Genomic DNA, 17572 nt, shown 5'->3' on the forward strand with positions numbered 1-17572 from the left:
CTGCTCACTGCCGCTCACTGCCGGTCACTGCTGCTCACTCCCGATCACTGCCAAGTCACTGCTGCTCACTGCCGCTCACTGCCGCTCACTGCTGCTCACTCCCGATCACTGCCAGTCACTGCTGCTCACTGCCGCTCACTGCCGGTCACTGCTGCTCACTCCCGATCACTGCCGATCAGTGCCGCTCACTGCCGCTCACTCTCAGTCACTGCTGCTCCATGCCTGTCACTGCCAATCACTGCCAGTCACTGCTGGCCACTGCTGGAGAAGGGTGCGAGGGATGAGGCTCATGTGTTCTGCCTGGTGATGGGGTCGCCTCCCCATCTCTCTGGACGCCTCGATATAGGGTCCCCATCCCAGTTTGCCATCTTGGGTGTCATCAGATGCCCCACCACAGTGTGCCCTCGTCCTCTCTACTCAGTCTTGGGAAGGGTTTCCCCCAGTACTCTATCTTCTGACCCCTCTGCAGCAGGCGTGAGTCAGACCCTGAGAGCACTCTGACACGTTTCCGGATTTGTATCTTGTTTCAGGTTCTTGACTTACAAACAGCCATTGAACACATCACTGCCTCTTACAACAACGAGACCGTCACCCTTCAGGACATCTGCTTGGCCCCGCTCTCTCCGTATAACAAGAACTGCACCATTCTGAGCGTGCTGAACTACTTCCAGAACAGCCACTCCATGCTGGACCACGAGATAGGGGACGACTTCTACACCTACGCCGATTACCACACGCACCTGCTGTACTGCGTCCGGTACGTGGCAGCCGCTCGCTCCTCCCCCCGACACCCAAGCACCTGGTGCTGCTGCCCCCTCACGGGCCTGGAGCCCGGGTGAGCACAGGGGCAGATGCCCCAGCGAGGGGCAGGGATGCAGCCCAGGTGCTGGGCAGAGGCGGGTGTGCAGAGGAGAGCCAGGCGGGCAGGCGGGCGGCCAGCTTTAGGAGTGGGCCTGCTCAGAGGGAGAGGAAGGGGCAGCCTGTGAACTCGGAGAAAAAGAGTCCATGGTGGACGGAGCGGCAAATCCAGGCCCGGGTGAGCATCTGTGTCATCAGGGAGCAGCAGGTGCCTCTGCCGAAGCTCTTGTCTGGACTGATGACACGTGGCCCCATCTGTCACACAACCACACACACCAACGTCAGCGCTGCAGTGCTTCCTTATCGTTCACATGCGTTTGTGTCTGGACAGGAATGGTCCGAACCACGCAGCGTCCCCTTTCCAAGGGCGGCCAGCGGGGCCAGGTTTAGATTCGGGCAGCAAGCTGCTCCCGGCAGAGGCGTGTCTGGCTGGCCGTGTTCCTCACGCAGCAGTCAGGGAGGCTGTGCTGGGCGGCCTGGACACACCTGTTCAGCCGGTCAGGCGTCCCAGGGCTGCTCTCCCCCAGGGGAGGTGCTCTTGGCCACCTGGGCGGGCGCCGCGTCTCAGTAGAGCGCCCTGACTCCGCGCCTGGAGTGGTGACCTTAAGTTCTGTCCGTTCGTGTTCCTCAGTGTAGCCTGATCCACACTCAGGGGCATAGCGGTCAGGTCTCGGGTGGCCGGAGGCTGGTTCTAACGGGCTGTCTCCTCGCAGGGCCCCGGCCTCGCTGAATGACACCAGCCTGCTGCACGACCCCTGCCTGGGGACGTTTGGGGGGCCCGTGTTCCCGTGGCTGGTGCTGGGAGGCTATGACGGTGAGTGCGGAGAGTGGACCTGGCCTTTGGTTGACAGTCTGGTGGAAGTCATAAGCCTGTACACATTGAGCCCTGGTGTTAATTTCCTGTTTCTTAAGCCCCAAATTCAGTATTTCCTATGGGTTTGGGTTTTTCTGGATGTATTATAGGAAAGGTGGACAGTGTTAGCCGATTTTTAGGTCACACTTTAGGAAGCTGTGAAAAGTTAAGGGTGTGTCCCTGGAATAATGTAATTGTAAACCTCGAACAACATGCAGGGCAGCTTTAGGGCGCTCCCGAAACCCACCTTAGGACCCCACAGGATTGGGGGCCTCAGGCTGAGACCCCGGGTACCGGGAAGAGACGCCGTGGAAGGTGGAGACCCAGAACACCGGTGGGTTCTTTCCTTTCTAAACCAGTGGGCTAGGAACTCGGACAGTTTAAGGAGGGAGGAGGGTTAGTCGGCTTGCTCTTTGCTGGCCCCGTAGCACCTGGGGATGGGTGGCACAGCCGTGGGTGCTGACTCACATGGCGGCTCTGGACCTGGAGGCTAATGATGGCGACTCTGGGGTTTCTCCACCCCAGTGCAGAGGGGGGCTGTTTCCTCGGCAGCTGTGCTCTGTGTGTAAGCCCCGCTCTGCCCGTGAGAAAGTGCCACTTCTGTGATGCGGACAATGTGGCACCAGCTTGCTCGTCAGCCGTCAGATTAAATTTGAACTCCACCTATTCCACCAAAGTAAATTCCAGATGGACCCCAGATTGAAATGTAAGAAGGGACACTATCAAAGGACTAGAGGAAAATACATGAGGACATTTTAAGAACAGTTTTTAAACGGAGAAGGCATTTCTAGCAAGGTAAATTTCAGAGCCACCACAGGAATCACTGATGGATTTGACTGTGTGAGAACTCTAAATTCCTACATGGAGAGCAAACGTCATAAGGTTTTAAACAATAAAAGCAATACACTGGAGAAAAGTATACGTAATAGCATTTCTTTCACATATAGAGCTCTTGTGAAAAAGGAAAGGAGGGAAGCCTTATGAACCTTAACAAGAGAAGGAACAGAAATGGCTTACATTACAGAGAGGAGCGCTCCCCCACTCCTAGGCAGCGACGTGCAGCCCGCCCTCCTCCTGCCTCGCAGGTGAGCGAGCGAGGCCGTGGAGCTCGGAGCTCGACGGGGGCGGCAGGGGAAGCCACAGGTGGGGGATGCAAACTGTGCCTAGACTATAAACTCCAGGGAAAGGCAGGGGTCTCATCTCCTGTTCACTGATGTACCCCTGGTACTTACGTCCTGCCGGGCACAAAGGTGGTCTGCGGACTGAAAGGTCCCGGGTTCGATTCTAGTCAAGGGCATGTACCCTGTCTCTCCCAAAATAAGACAGTGTCTTACATTAATTTTTGCTCCCAAAGATGCGCTAGGTCTTATTTTCAGGGGATGTCTTATTTTTCCATGAAGAAGAATACGGTACACATTTATTGTTAAATGAAAATAAAGGACATTTATTACCTGTATACAGTACGATAGTACGGTAGTTGTCAATACAAACCAGACAAACTGTGAATCCTACAGTATCAAGAATTTACTCATTTATTCAATGACAATCATGTCATCATCTTCTGGAACATCATCATAACAATCCAATTCCTGAATTTCCTGGTGAATTTCTTGTGACTCCATTTCTTTCAGAATCAGTGGACCAAATCTCTCATGTTTAGCCTAGGGGGGCCTTATTTTTGGGGGGATGCCTTATATTTCACTCAGAAGGAGACCTGTAAGTAGGTCTTATTTTCGGGGAAACATGGTACCTTGCTTGCGGGCACATTCCTGGTAGGGGGTGTGCAAGAGGCAGCTGGTTGATGTTTCTCTCTCATCGACCTTTCTAACTCTCTCCCTCCCTCTCTGTAAAAAAAATCAATAAAATATTTTATATATATATATATATATATATATATATATATATATATATATGGCTAGTCCTTGTAGTAACTTTGTTGATGATTTTAAAAACTGTTAAAATATCCATCAGTGGGAGATGGGTTAAATTATACTAAAAAATACTATTCAATATATGGCAGAAAGAAGAATAAGGAAGCTCTCTCTGTACTAAAGGAAACAGTCTCAAGATGCGCATTTAAAAGCATAATGTGCAGAGTAGTGCGAGGCTGTTGTAAAAGGAGCAGGAGGGGAGGATGTATGTGTCTGCCTGTCTGTGGAGTGTCTCTGGCCGGAGACCCGGGGGGCAGGGCCAAGGGAGCGCGAGCAGAGGAGGGAGAGGGATGCTCACTGAACACGTGCGCTCTGTCGGAAATGTGCACTGTGGAATGAAATAAAAAGGCATCTTCCCGAATGGCAGTCTGTGCCTGCTCCCGCGAGAGCCGTTTTATTTGTTCTCCACCCACGCAGGCACCGTTTCAGGAACTTCTGTTCCGAGAGCGCAGGGTGCAGTCTGCAGCCGGGAGAAGTCTCCAGCTGTCCTCTCACCGCCCCTTGCACTTACCCACTCTCCCGCCAGCTTGTAACCTTGTGGATGCCCCATTTTTCCTTTCTAGGTCAGAACTACAATAACGCCACCGCCCTGGTGATGACCTTTCCTGTCAATAACTACTACAACGACACGGAGAAGCTCGAGCGGGCCCAGGCCTGGGAAAGAGAGTGAGTGCGCTCAGGGCTGTGGGAGGCGGGCCTCCTCCACTACACTAGCCGCACCCGGTGGAGTGCTGTCTTCCCACTCGTTACCGCGAGAGCTGGGAGTACATGTACCCACCACATGGTGTGCACAGAACTTCCTCCGTCCCGTCCTGACAGCACAGGCGGGGAGGGCTGGGCGTGCGTTACTGGGAAGGGACACGGGCCGTAGAGAACGTCGCTGTCATGGAGGACAGGCGATAAGGGCATCAGATGCACTAAATAAAACACTCGGTCAGCACGCGGAAGTCAGCAGAGGCTGCCGTGCTGCCCGTGCCCAGAAAGCCGTCCGGACGGTGTCCCCGAGTCTGCAGCCCCCACGACGGAGCGACACGAGGGGCCGGGCTGTGACTCACTCCACCCTCATCCAGTGCGTTCTTCTAAGGAACCGCCTTAGTGAGACGTGGTCCATACCCCATGCGTCTCACTCCCTTCGTGAGAGCACTCAGTTCAGGAGCTCTCATAGTCACAGGTGACGTGCAGCCATCGTCACGGCCAGAGGAGGCCGCTCTTTACTTCACAACGCAGCCCCGCACCTTTAGCGACCACCCCCTACCCTCCCACCTCCCAGCCTGTGCAGCCACTAATTACTTCTGTCTCCATGCATTCTCCTATCCTGGACTTATACTTATGTGAATGGAATCATATGTGTGATATTCTGTGTCTGGCATCTTCCATGTAGCAAAATGTGGTCCAGGTTAGTCCAGGCTGTGGCACGGGCCCATCCTTCTTTCCTTCCTGAGGCCCAGTGATGGACGGTCCATCCTGTGGACATAGCGGGCTCTGGTATCCATTCACCCTCCGAGGCAGGCAGGCGGTTGCTGCCTTGTGACTGTTGTGAATAATGCTGCTGTAGACATTTGCACACCCGTTTCTGTGGGGACTTTTATTTCTCCTGGGTGTGACTGCGATTAGGATGGGTGGGTCACAGGGTCACTCTTTGAGGAACTGCCAGGCAGTTTTCCAAAGTGACCGCACCGTTTTGCATTCCCACGGCAGTGTGTGGCAGTTTCAAGTTCCCCGTGCTTGTCAGCACCTGCCTTGCTGATTGGATGTGGCGGGAGGTCTCACTGCAGCTTTGGCGAGGTTTCCTGGTGACGGACGACTTCCAGCGCCTCTTCACGCTCTCACTGCCATCCGCATTGCCGCCTAGAGAGCTGTGTGCTCGTGTTCTTTATCCTCTTTTTAGCTTGTATTTTTATTATTGAAGTGTCAGAATTCTTATGTAGTCTACAAGTCCCCTATCAGATACATGATTTCCAAGTGTCTTCTCTCATTTTTTGTTTTTTGTTTTTTTTGCTTTCTTGGTGGTATCCTCTGAGATACAACAGTTTTTAACTTTGATGAAGTCCAATTTATCCTTTTTTTTTTTCTTTTGTTGCTCCTACTTTTTGTGTCATGGCTAGGAAATCTGATCCCAGGACGTGGAGATTTATGTCTGTGCTTTTCTCACAGTTTTATTGTTTTAGCTCTCACATTAGGTCTTTGGACCTTTTGAGTTCATTTTTGGATATGGTGTGAGGTAAAGGTTCAACATTCTCTTGCATGTGGCTATCCAGTTGTCCCAGACCATTTGCTGAAAAAGTTACTCTTTTCTGCTGTTTGCTTCTCTGTTGAAAGGGAAGTGGACTCTGGTTCTGCTCCTTCACTCTGAATGTGTAGCCTGTTCACAACTCCTGTTCACTCTTGTTTTGTGATGAGTTTGAAGTCAGGACATGCAGACCCTCCGGTTTGTTCCTGAAATAGCAGGTTTAGCTCTCCTGGGACCTGCGGTTCCCTGGGAAATTTAGAATCAACTTACCATCTTGCAAAGGAGTCAGGCGGGGCTCTGCTTGGGCCGCTTTGACCTGTAGATCAGCTTTTAAATTCTACTTCACGAGCATGTATCTTCATCACAGTGCACACTACTTCACTTAGAAATCTTTTTAGTAAAAAAGAATGAGAACAGGAACTGATTTCCGAACTTGTTCCAGACCGATTTAAATGGCAGAATACTCAGCATGTCTGGCACTGCCCCCCTCCTGTCTCCAGCAGAGAAGATCTGAATGCAAATAAGGCTCCCTAAGCGTGGCTTTTGTCACAGAAGCTGGGAGAGCACTGGCTCTCAGTGTCCTCATCTGCCAGGGCTCAGTCCTCAGGGCTCACAGGAATCAGCCCACAAGTGTGAGCATAAGTGGAACAACACGTCCCTCTCTCCTCTCTCAAAAAGTTAACAAATAAAAATAAAAAAAACTTTTTTTAAAAATTGGGAAGAAGTCCCTCACTTTGCTTTCACTCAGTTTTAACTAAAAATATAAAATTCTTTGTACTTTTTAGGTTTATTAATTTTGTGAAAAACTACAAGAATCCAAATCTCACCATTTCATTCGTTGCTGAGCGAAGTATCGAAGATGAACTGAACCGTGAGAGCAACAGTGACATTGTCACCGTGGTGACGAGCTACGCCGTCATGTTTCTGTACATTTCCTTGGCCCTGGGGCACATCCGGAGCTGCAGCAGGCTCCTGGTGAGGGCCATGTGGGGTGTGGGTGTCTGTGTTGTTGGGAGTGGAGGGTGCAACCTGGGCCCTCTTTTTGCCTCTAGTTAATCTTAACCCTTTGCACTCCACTGTCCCCTCTCAGGGGACATCGGAATTCTAGCATATCACTCGGATGTCCCCTCTCAGGGGACATTGCAGTTTATTAGTGATTACGGGGAATTGAGTTATTGATAATTCAACGCACGTTTCGCAAAGTAGCATCGAGTAGCTGGTAGCCAATGTCCAAAATGGTTCGGAGTAGCTGGTAGCCAATGTCCAGAATGGTTCGGAGTGCAAAGGGTTAATTGATCATATTCAAACCTGCCTCACATTCCCCTGTGCTTTTTTAGTTGTAGGTAACACCCCTTATTCCCTGCATTTATTTTCCTCAGTTCCAACTTCTTGGTTTATCTTCAACTTAGAATTTATTTCACATGGTCCAAGTTTTTGTCTACTTATCACCTAGGAATGGAAGCTCATTATATAATTTTTTTTTAAAGACTTTCTCTCAATTTGGCAATTTATTTTTATTTTTATTTTATTTTTTAATATATTTTATTGATTTTTTACAGAGAGGAAGAGAGAGGGATAGAGAGTTAGAAACATCGATGAGAGAGAATCATCGATCAGCTGCCTCTTGCACACCCCCTACTGGGGATGTTCCTGCAACCAAGGTACATGCCCTTGACCAGAGTTGAAACTGGGACCTTTTAGTTCGCAGGCTGATGCTCTATCCACTGAGCCAAACAGGTTTTGGCTCATCTAACTTCTTTAGGAAGACCTAGATAGTTTTTCTTATTTTTCCTCAAACTGGGAGTTGAGCTGTTAGCTCCAGATGGGCCATCCTGTGTGGCAGGGGAAGACAGGACTGGAGTGGCAGGCAGGACTGGGCACTGACGGCCGGCGTGTCTGTGTTGCATCTCAGGTGGATTCCAAGGTCTCCCTCGGCATCGCAGGCATCTTGATCGTGCTGAGCTCGGTGGCCTGCTCACTGGGCATCTTCAGCTACGCCGGGGTCCCCCTCACCCTCATTGTGATCGAGGTCATCCCCTTCCTGGTGCTGGCAGTCGGGGTGGACAACATCTTCATCCTGGTCCAGACCTACCAGGTGCGTCTCACGTCCCGCAGCGTGGCAGCTGACGGGCGAGCTGAGCTCTCGCCCCCTCTGGTTGATGTGATAACGTGAGAATCTGACTTCAAACGTGTTCCGTACAGAGGGTCCCAAAAAATGTACACGTGCACCCTTTAACAGCTGATTCTGTGACGTTTGAAAACAGTGAATTTTTAAAAACCCTGTCTTTATAATTATCGAAAATGTGTGACACGTTTTTGGGGACATCTTCTACACATGCAGGAAGGGCTAACGGCTGTGGAGAATGTTTTGGGTACAAGTGCTATGAGAACGGTTCTCCGCATAGTGTAGGGGAAAGATTGTCAGAGGTGCCACTCACAGGACTGCCGGTCGGCACAGGACCTGCCAGGGCAGAAAACCGTCTTCATCACTGTTCTCACCCGGCCCTACCCGTGTCCGTCGCCTTCTGTGCGTGGGGCTCAGTGGCCCACAAGTGGCACGTTATTTCCTGATCGGCCGCCTGCAGCCTGCACCCCATGTATTTTCCCCAAAAGTGACCCGGCCTTTGCTGGAGCCTCGCCTGTCACCCAGCCCAGGAACCAGGAACACCCTGAATGAACAACCAGAGACCTCCGGGTCCCCCGCCAAGGACGACCTTCAATCCGTAGATGCCACTGACCATTTTCCTTACTGTTAACAAGCGGAGAGGTGGCATGGTGCCTGAGAAACATTCATGTTGTGTGCTTAATTTTTTTAAAGAGAGACGAACGTCTTGAAGGAGAGACCCTGGACCAGCAGCTGGGCCGGGTCCTGGGAGACGTGGCGCCCAGCATGTTCCTGTCGTCCTTCTCCGAGACGGTGGCCTTCTTCTTAGGTAAACGCTCTCGAGCGATGCGCTGCTTAGGCAATGCGCTGCGGGAGGGGCCTGTGTGAGTGCCCGCCGCTCTTCCTGCTGAGCTGCACTGAACTGGGAGGTGCCCTCGCGGACGGGAGAGTGTGGGGCAGGTCCTGGTGTCAGTTAGTGTCCTCCTCTGCAGTCTTCAGGCAGTGTCTGTCTCGGGGTCCCGGTGCCTGGCCCCCCACCTTCCCCCCTGTTTGGCACCCACAGCAGATGTTGGTATTTGAAAATAGCTTCTGGCACAGCCACAGGCTCCTCAGAACAGCCCTCCAGCAGCAGCCCCGAACCACAGGCACCAGCTGTGCGTTCTCTGGGCAGTCGCCCTGTGCACGCCACTCACGGGACCAGCGTGGTGACTAGCTGGGTTCTCGGGTCTTTCCTCAGCCCAAGGAGCTGGAACAGAACCAGCAGTTTCATAGTCCTTCCTCCTGGGGAAATCAGCCTGTCCTGGGCCGAGTCTCTGCCCGCCTCTGGCGTGTAGTGAAAAACCAGCTCATCCTCTGGAGAGGAGGCCAGTCAGGCTCGCCCAGAAGTCAGGGAAGACACAGCCCACAGATGCCTGCGGGCCGCCAGGTCTTCCCGGCCGAGCAGGAGCCTCGCCGGGCAGCCTCTCAGTTCGGACACACCAGCTGTTGTTTGCGTTCCCATGGAGCCCTGCGGCCTGATTACTGCGCCCTGCGGCCTGCGATCCTCTCCTGGTGCAGGTGCAAAGCAGCTAGTTCCCCTCTCACCTCGAGGTTGGCCGAGAAGCCCAGGCGAGTGGAAGGGTAGTAGCCGCTGCTGCACCTCAGGCGGACGCTGGGGGACGTGGTGGGGACGCAGGGCCTGTCGGAGCCCACGTCCTGTCCTGCCCAGTGTCTGGCCTGGTGCTGCAATCCAGGCTTTCCTCAGCAGCACTGGGAAGCAGACTCCCCCTGTTAAACGTGGGCTCCTCGTTTATGTTCAAGCTGTAAATGGTGAGATGAGTTCACAGAGTGGGCCACGTGGTGCCAGCTTTCAGTGGGTGTCTGTGGGCTGCAACATGCCCTGAGCCCCAACCCTGTCCCCCAGGCATGGGGGGTCTGAGCCCAGCTTGGGCGTGGAGCTCCTCCTGTGGCTGTGAATATGCTGAGCGGCTGATGGTGAAACAGCAGATGGAACGTGTCCCTCTCACAGGGGCAGGGAGGGCACCGTAGAAATGGCCTGTCCGGTGGTTCTCAAGTTTCAATGTGCATACATTTGCTCAGAGAGCCTATTGAATACACGGGAGTTGGGTTGAAGTCTCACTGTCTTCGTTAAGCAGGATGGGGCCGAGCCCAGGTGGTTCTGATGCTGACAGCATCTTGAACAACTCCAGGCTTACAGCCTCTTCTCAGCTCTGGGGCACCCTCCAGAGATGCTGCACCCTTTGGGGGCGGGTGGAGGGGAGCAGCTCCTAGGGTTCTATGGCCCCAGGAGCGGGCGACGCACCAGCACCCTCTGCTGTGAGTGGCAGTGACGGCCCCTCTCTCCACCGCCGCCCACAGGAGCCCTGTCGGTGATGCCCGCTGTGCACACCTTCTCGCTGTTTGCCGGGATGGCCGTCCTCATCGACTTCCTGCTCCAGATCACCTGCTTTGTGAGTCTCCTGGGGTTGGATGCTAAGCGTCAGGAGGTGAGTTGTTACCAGATTGCAGCCTGCTTCACCTGCATCAGGAGTCTGAAGCGCTGGAGGGCATGACCTTTGCTCCCTTCCTCCCTCAGAACAACCGGCTGGACATCCTGTGCTGTGTCCGCGGAGAGGATGGTGCCAGCCCCCAGGCCTCCGAGAGCTGCTTGTTCCGCTTCTTCCGAGATGCCTACTCCCCCCTGCTGCTCACGGCGTGGATGCGGCCGATCGTGGTGGGTCTCCTTCCTGTTCTCTCCCGGCACAGACTGTCCCGTGCCTCCCGAGAACCACACGCGTGGGGCTCTGACAGCTGTCAGCTGCATGTGCAGAACAAATACGCACTAGTAAATGTTTATTTTTCATTTTTTTAAATATATTTTTTTATCAGTTTCATAGAGGAAGGGAGAGGGAAAGAGAGATAGAAACATCAATGATGAGAGAATCATCAATCGGCTGCCTCCTGCACACCCCCTCGTGAGGATCGAGCCTGCAACATGGGCATGTGCCCTGACTGGGAATCGAACCCTGACCTCCTGGTTCATAGGTCGATGCTCAGCCGCTGAGCCGTGCTGGCCAGGCCATATGTGTTTTTAGCTGTTTTTTTGCAGTCAATGTAAGGGAGAGCTTTTGAGTTTTTATATTGGAATAATTACTGATTAAGTTGCAAGGAGAGGGGCCCAGATTCCCTTCACCCAGTTCCTCCTGTCTCATGTAGTTGTAGTTCAGTCTCAAAACCAGGACTCGACGGGACGTGGAGGGCAGGTCTGGTTCTTGTCCTTTTATCCCATGTGAAAGTTCATGGACCTGCCTCGCAGTGAAAACCCGTGACCAGGGGTCTCCCATGCTGCCCCCTAGTGTCATCTCCCCCCTTCCCCCACAGCACCTCGATTTCCGGTCCTCGCGACCAGCAGAGCTTTTCATCGTTTCTGTACGCTTTGTGGCCCCAACTACTCTCTGTCGCTGCTCCACTAGGAGAACATTAGCTCCCTGTAAGAGCAGCCGTGGCATCCTGAGCACTGGTGCCAGGTGCTGGCCAATGTCTGGGTCATGCTTAGATTCTCCTCATTTAATCCACAAAACTGGATGGCGTCAGAGTCCTAGTTTCCCTGGTTTGCTAAGAGAGGCTCAGCGCCTCCCGTGTCCCCTGTGTGCACAGAGCGGCTGCCCATGAGTCAGGTGGTCCGACTCTAGGCGCCCTGAACTCGGCCACTCCCCGTACTCGGTGTGCTGGCTGTGCCATTCAAGCCTGCTGTCCAGTGTAGGAAGGCCTGCGTTCCGTGTGCTGAGGCGTGCTCAGCTCCTTGTGACCAGCAGTGCTATCTGTAACCCGCCCCATTCCAGATGGCGGTGTTCGTGGGCATTCTCTCCTTCAGCATCGCCGTCCTGAACAAGGTGGAAATTGGATTGGATCAGTCTCTTTCGATGCCAGAAGTAAGATGCCTTTTATTCTAGCTTACTCAGCCCGGGGTGAATACACTTTCCAAACACGCACACAGAAGTTTCAGGTTAATGCCTGCTGTGCCTACAAGTGCTGATGGGGCCTCCTGTAACCTCAGCTGCCACAGGCTCTGCCAGTGGGGCCTGGCCCTCTGAGCTCAGACAGTGCTGGGCACAGCCACAGTCGAGCAGCCAGGCTGACCCTGTGAGGCGCCCTCCTGACCTTGGGACCTATGGGGAGCACAGAGCTCGGGAGGGTGGGAATGGGACCAGCTGTGCAGGGAGTCCTGGCTGGGCGGAGGCGTCTCGGCCAGGAACCTCCACGCCTCTGGCCTGCGTCACCGCACTCCATCAGACACCTCAGTGCACCCACCTCCATCCTGCTGCCTCTTCTTGCAGGACTCCTACGTGACGGACTATTTCAGGTCCCTCAGCCAGTTCCTGCACGCGGGCCCGCCCGTCTACTTCGTGGTGGAGGAGGGGCTGGACTACCGGTCCCTGCAGGGGCAGAACCTGGTGTGCGGGGGCATGGGCTGCAACAACGACTCGCTGGTGCAGCAGCTGTTCGACGCGGCCGAGCTGGACGCCTAGTCAGTACCCGCCCCGCTGCCTGACCGAAAGTTCTCCTGAAAGGAGGCTTTCTCGGGGAATTAGGTTCAGAATGATGCTGAAGTGAGCCTTCCCTGGGCAAAGCCTTTCGAGGACCAACGTGCCCCTGGGCGCAGGGCTCCCTGGAGGGCAGTGTCCTTTCGCCCGGGGCAGCATCACTGAGTGCAGGAAGGACGCGGGGTCAGAGCAGGGCCGGGCTGGGCTCCCGGGCGGGCGGTCACGCTCCTCTCCCCGCAGCACCCGGATCGGCTTCGCGCCTTCGTCCTGGATTGACGACTACTTCGACTGGGTCAAGCCGCAGTCCTCATGCTGCCGCGTCCACAGCGATTCCGGGCGGTTCTGCAACGCCTCCGGTACGTCGCCCCGAGTCCGTCCTGCTGTTCTGAAAAGCGTGCTGACGGGAAAACCGCCCGCACTCACCTCCGTTCATGCTACGGCCCGCCTGCACCGGGTCTCCTCCCCTCCTCAGTCTCTCGCTCTCCAGTGCGGCCTCGGCCTGCAACCACCCCCAACCCCCACCCCCACCCCGGGCTGCAGGCTGAGCCAGGCCTGAGGAGCTCTGGGTTTCGAGTTGGGGTTCCTGTCTTTTCCGACGTCAGCGATTGCCTCCTGCTGAGTATTGGCCATCGCTGCTCACGGGCTTTCCTGTTAGCGCTCGGTGGCTGCCTTGTGGTCGCTGAGAGTTGAGGTCGTCCCAGAGTTTCCCTGATAAACACACAGGAGCCCTGGCTCTGTGATACCCATGGGGCTGTCCTTCACGCAGGACACCTTCACGCGGGGAAGGACGTGTTATAGCCAAGACGGAGGTGGCACCTCAGTCAAATGCCCCAACTGTGAAGCTCACAGGAGCTTGAGCTTTTGGAAAAGGAAAAGGATTCAGGAAAAGATTCCCCCAAATGTTTAAAGTGAAATCTGGAGACCCATTCTCTTCTCCTTGGCCCCTCCCACGTTTCTGCTAGTGGCCGACCCTGGCTGCATCCGCTGCAGGCCTCTGACTCCCGAGGGCAAACAGCGGCCCCAAGGGGAAGACTTCATGAAGTTCCTGCCCATGTTCCTCTCCGACAACCCGAACCCCAAGTGTGGCAAAGGGTAAGTGAGCCCCTGGATGTGCACCCCCCTGTTTGCAGAGAAAACTTGGGGAGGGCGGGAGAGGCCCTCTTTCCACCCCTCCTCACCTGTTCCTGACCTCTGGCATCCTGGCGGGGCACTTGCTCCCTGGGCATCTCTGCTCGGCCCTCCCACTGGTCCGTGGGGGGAAGGGAGTGTCTGTTCCGTGTCCGGGGGCACAGGAGCCACTTCTGCTCCGGTGAGGTCATCCTAGGCTCAGGCTTAGATGGTTTGGCCCCACTGTGCTGCTCCCAGCCTGTGCCTGCAGCCAGGCCGCAGTCCCCACACAAGCGGGACATCTGGCCTGGAGATGGGGGTCATGGGGGAGTGGGAGGGCGGCTTGTAAGCTTCCGTGGGAGAGGATGCCTGTCAGGTAGGCCTGGACGTCCTGTTTTCTCCTGGAAATACCAGATTCGTCCCGAGTCCCCTCACACGTTAGTCACGGAGAATGTCTGCTTCGGGGCCTGTGCCAGGCTCTGTGGGAATGAAGAGAAGTAGAAATGGGCCTTGCATCTGGGGGTGTGTGCAGGCTGAGTCTGTGTCCACACAGAATGGCCCTGTGAGCTCAGCCTGCACGAAGCAGTGGCCACCACCTCTGTGCGGTGTCGAGCCCGGCACCTCCACCGCAGTTCCCCAGCTTGTCGTGTGGCCGTGAGTCGGTGGCCGTGTGCCCATCCGTAGAGATGATGCTGTGCCCAAAGGCAGCGACTCTGCCAAGAGTTCCGGGCGTGCATGGCGAGGCCTCTCTGCAGCCGACTCCAGGTGGCCTCCCTCCACGGCCCGCCTTCCCCACTTCCTGTTTCACATCCTTGGGAGCAGACGCATAGGGAAACGCATTGGCTTTGAGCAGAGCCAGAGGAGAAGCAGGAGCAGCTGCGCACCAACCAGCCAGAGTGGGGAGAAGCCAGAGGGAGGCAGGAGCCGGCCCTTCAGTGCCCCCACGCGGGCTGCCCTGTTGCTGAGGCAGAGCCAGCCAGCCCTGCGCCAGCCGGCCGGCGGCTCTCCTGTGCCTGCGCGGACGCTGCGGTGTGCGGGGCGAGGTCCTTCTGACTCCACTGTCTTCTCTCAGGGGCCATGCTGCCTACGGGTCGGCCGTTAACATCCTGGGCAACGGCACCGGTGTGGGCGCCACCTACTTCATGACCTACCACACGGTGCTCCAGACCTCTGCTGACTTCATCGACGCCATGAGAAAGGCCCGGCTCATTGCTGCTAACATCACCCAGACCATGAGCCAGGGAGGAAGCAACCACCGCGTGTTCCCATACAGGTGGGTGTGGCTTGTACACATGGGATGTCCTAGGGACGGCCCTCACCTGTCCAGCAGGGAACGGTGCTGACCTGTGTGGCTGGGGACGGCGCTGACCTGTCCGGCAGGGGCCGGCGCTGACCTGTCCGGCAGGGGCCGGCGCTGACCTGTATGGCAGGGAACGGCGCTGACCTGTATGGCAAGGAACGGCGCTGACCTGTCCGGCAGGGGCCGGCGCTGACCTGTATGGCAGGGGACGGATGCTTTTCTGGGACAAGTTCTCAGAAGGGACGTCCTAATTCCTGGGAAGAGCTATGACCTTGGTAGAAAATCACCTCTCCTCCAGCCCTGCACAGGCCCCATTGACCTGAGGTAATTCTTGGGATACGGCAGCACTTGTTTTTTCAAAATACCCCGGAATAGTCTTTATAAACCTGCAAAGCAGGGTAGGCTGGAATTATGAATAAAAACTTTATGTAGAAGACAGGTATAGGGTCATTGTTAGGCCCTGAGGGCAGAGGTCATCGCAGGCCCACTGTGCTGCTGCCCCGCTACCCCTGGGGTGTTCTGCACGGCTGTGCCGCCTGCCCCGGGTGGCATGGCGGCAGGAGGGGGGAGCTTCCAGGGAGGACGCTGATGGTCTCCCCCGCCCCCAGTGTGTTCTACGTCTTCTACGAGCAGTACCTGACCATCGTAGAGGACACCGTCTTCAACCTCTGCGTGTCCCTGGGGGCCATCTTCCTGGTAACAGTGGTGCTGCTGGGCTGCGAGCTGTGGTCTGCGGTGATCATGTGCGTCACCATCGCCATGATCCTGGTCAACATGTTTGGCGTCATGTGGCTGTGGGGCATCAGCCTGAACGCGGTCTCCCTGGTCAACTTGGTCATGGTGAGTCCTGGTCCCTTCCTGGGACCCGTTTCTGGGAGAGACGGCCCAGCTCTCATCTCCCTTTATTATTCTGTGGGGTTTGCAAAACCATGCAGCCTAATGACAGCAACAAGGTCACTTTTTATTTAGAAATATCGCCCCCTTCCTGGTAGAATTCTCTGGCCAGTACCTTTCCTTCCCACAGTTAATAATAAGTCTTGACGCTGGGAGCGTCCAAGCAGGTGCTAACTGGAAGCAGCAGCAGTCCCTGTTCTTCAGACGTGGCCCCTGCATCAGGCAGAGTGGCCTGTGCGAGCGTGGGGGTGCCCGCGTCCCCTCAGACAAGCAGACATGCTGTCTGATCGGGTGCTAGGCGCCTCCCCCGGGGCTCGTCCACGCGGATTCTTAGGGCCCTCCCCCGGGGTGCCCTGGGCAGGGGTGGCTGCCTGGTTTCGGGTTGTAAAGGTGCACTTCCTTGCAGAGCTGCGGCATCTCGGTGGAGTTCTGCGCCCACATCACCAGGGCCTTCACGGTGAGCGCCAAGGGGAGCCGCGTGGCGCGTGCGGAGGAGGCGCTCTCCCACATGGGCAGCTCCGTGAGTAACGCGGGGATCATGTGGACGGGCCGCTCGGCCACCATGCTGGGAGGGGGCTGGCATCCTCTGCTTAGCAGCAGCTCCTGGGTGACAAGGTTTCAGGCAGTTTGTGAAAAGCTGTACCCGGGCTTCTTGACCATGTTCCTGTGGGTGAAAGCTTGTGGGGCGGCCGTGTGGCCGAAGCAGGAAGAACAGGGTGGATGTGAGTGAGCAGGAGCCTTTGCCACGAACCAGGCCAGCGATGGGCGGGCAGCAGGGCCCAGTGAGCAGTCTGACCTTGTGTCTGCAGACTCTCACCCCAGATCCTGGTTCAACCAACCACTTGTTACGGAAGGACTGTTACCGAGTAACAAAAACCTTGTTTTATACTTAACCTGGTTTTCACCTGAGAATACAAAGAAATGTATGAACATTGTCTATGCAGAAACAGATTTTACCCTTGTACCATTACCTTTGATCCAGGCTCACAAGCAGTACATGACTTTGACCTTGACTAAGAAGTCCCTGTATTAGGAAATGTTCGTTTGTGATAGGGGATTAGAGCAGTGCTAACGCCCTCTCTCTTTTAGGTATTCAGTGGAATCACGCTTACAAAATTTGGAGGGATTGTGGTGTTGGCCTTTGCCAAGTCTCAAATTTTCCAGATATTTTACTTCAGGATGTACTTAGCCATGGTCTTCCTGGGAGCCACGCACGGGTTGATCTTCCTTCCAGTCCTCCTCAGCTACATTGGTGAGCTGTCCAGCCTGTGGGCGGGCGGGCGGGCAGGCAGGCGGAGGACGCGTGTGGCCACAAGAGACGTGCTGCCTGGACGCAGCTTTGAAGTGTTTGGTACTGATGGGCCATTCACAGACAGGGCCGAGGGAGCCGTCTCATTAAAGACGCCCTTGTCCCAGCTCCTCATTAGTGGTTGGCCACCACCGCCTAGACGGCCCGCCTGGCTGCCGAACAGGCTGAGGGCGGGAATGAGTTTGAATGTTGGCCCAGGCAGCACCTCCACTGAGACGTGTGGCCACAGGCCGAGCCGTGTCCCTAGCTCAGTGTTCCCGCAGCCGGCCTTTGCCATCCCCACCTCCACCTGTCCTGAGGATGCTCTAGTGCTGCCATGATGACTCATGGTTGAAAGAACAGGACGGATTTGATTGATTGACAGCAGGGATGGGGGACATCTGGCCCGAGGGCCGTCTAAGGCCTGTGCAGCATTTGGTCTGGCTCTGCCAAGGCCTTAGGGGCGAGTGAATCGTTTGACCAC

General features: G+C 55.4%; 1 protein-coding gene across 1 annotated transcript in view; it reads left to right on the top strand.

Annotated features, from left to right (window-relative positions):
* Nucleotides 1-17572, top strand: part of NPC1 (NPC intracellular cholesterol transporter 1) — a 38713-nt gene that overhangs the window by 20284 nt on the left and 857 nt on the right. The window contains exons 9-24 of the mRNA XM_084888237.1: nt 531-757; nt 1572-1672; nt 4206-4308; nt 6658-6847; nt 7785-7967; nt 8691-8805; nt 10335-10462; nt 10552-10689; nt 11798-11887; nt 12293-12483; nt 12740-12855; nt 13462-13591; nt 14679-14879; nt 15515-15746; nt 16207-16320; nt 16890-17052. Of these exons, the coding sequence (XP_084744363.1) occupies nt 531-757; nt 1572-1672; nt 4206-4308; nt 6658-6847; nt 7785-7967; nt 8691-8805; nt 10335-10462; nt 10552-10689; nt 11798-11887; nt 12293-12483; nt 12740-12855; nt 13462-13591; nt 14679-14879; nt 15515-15746; nt 16207-16320; nt 16890-17052 (2422 nt within the window). The remainder of the gene's footprint in view (nt 1-530; nt 758-1571; nt 1673-4205; nt 4309-6657; nt 6848-7784; nt 7968-8690; nt 8806-10334; nt 10463-10551; nt 10690-11797; nt 11888-12292; nt 12484-12739; nt 12856-13461; nt 13592-14678; nt 14880-15514; nt 15747-16206; nt 16321-16889; nt 17053-17572) is intronic.

This window comes from Pipistrellus hanaki (assembly GCF_964339955.1).
Source record: "Pipistrellus hanaki genome assembly, chromosome: 6".
Lineage (NCBI taxonomy): Eukaryota > Metazoa > Chordata > Mammalia > Chiroptera > Vespertilionidae > Pipistrellus > Pipistrellus hanaki.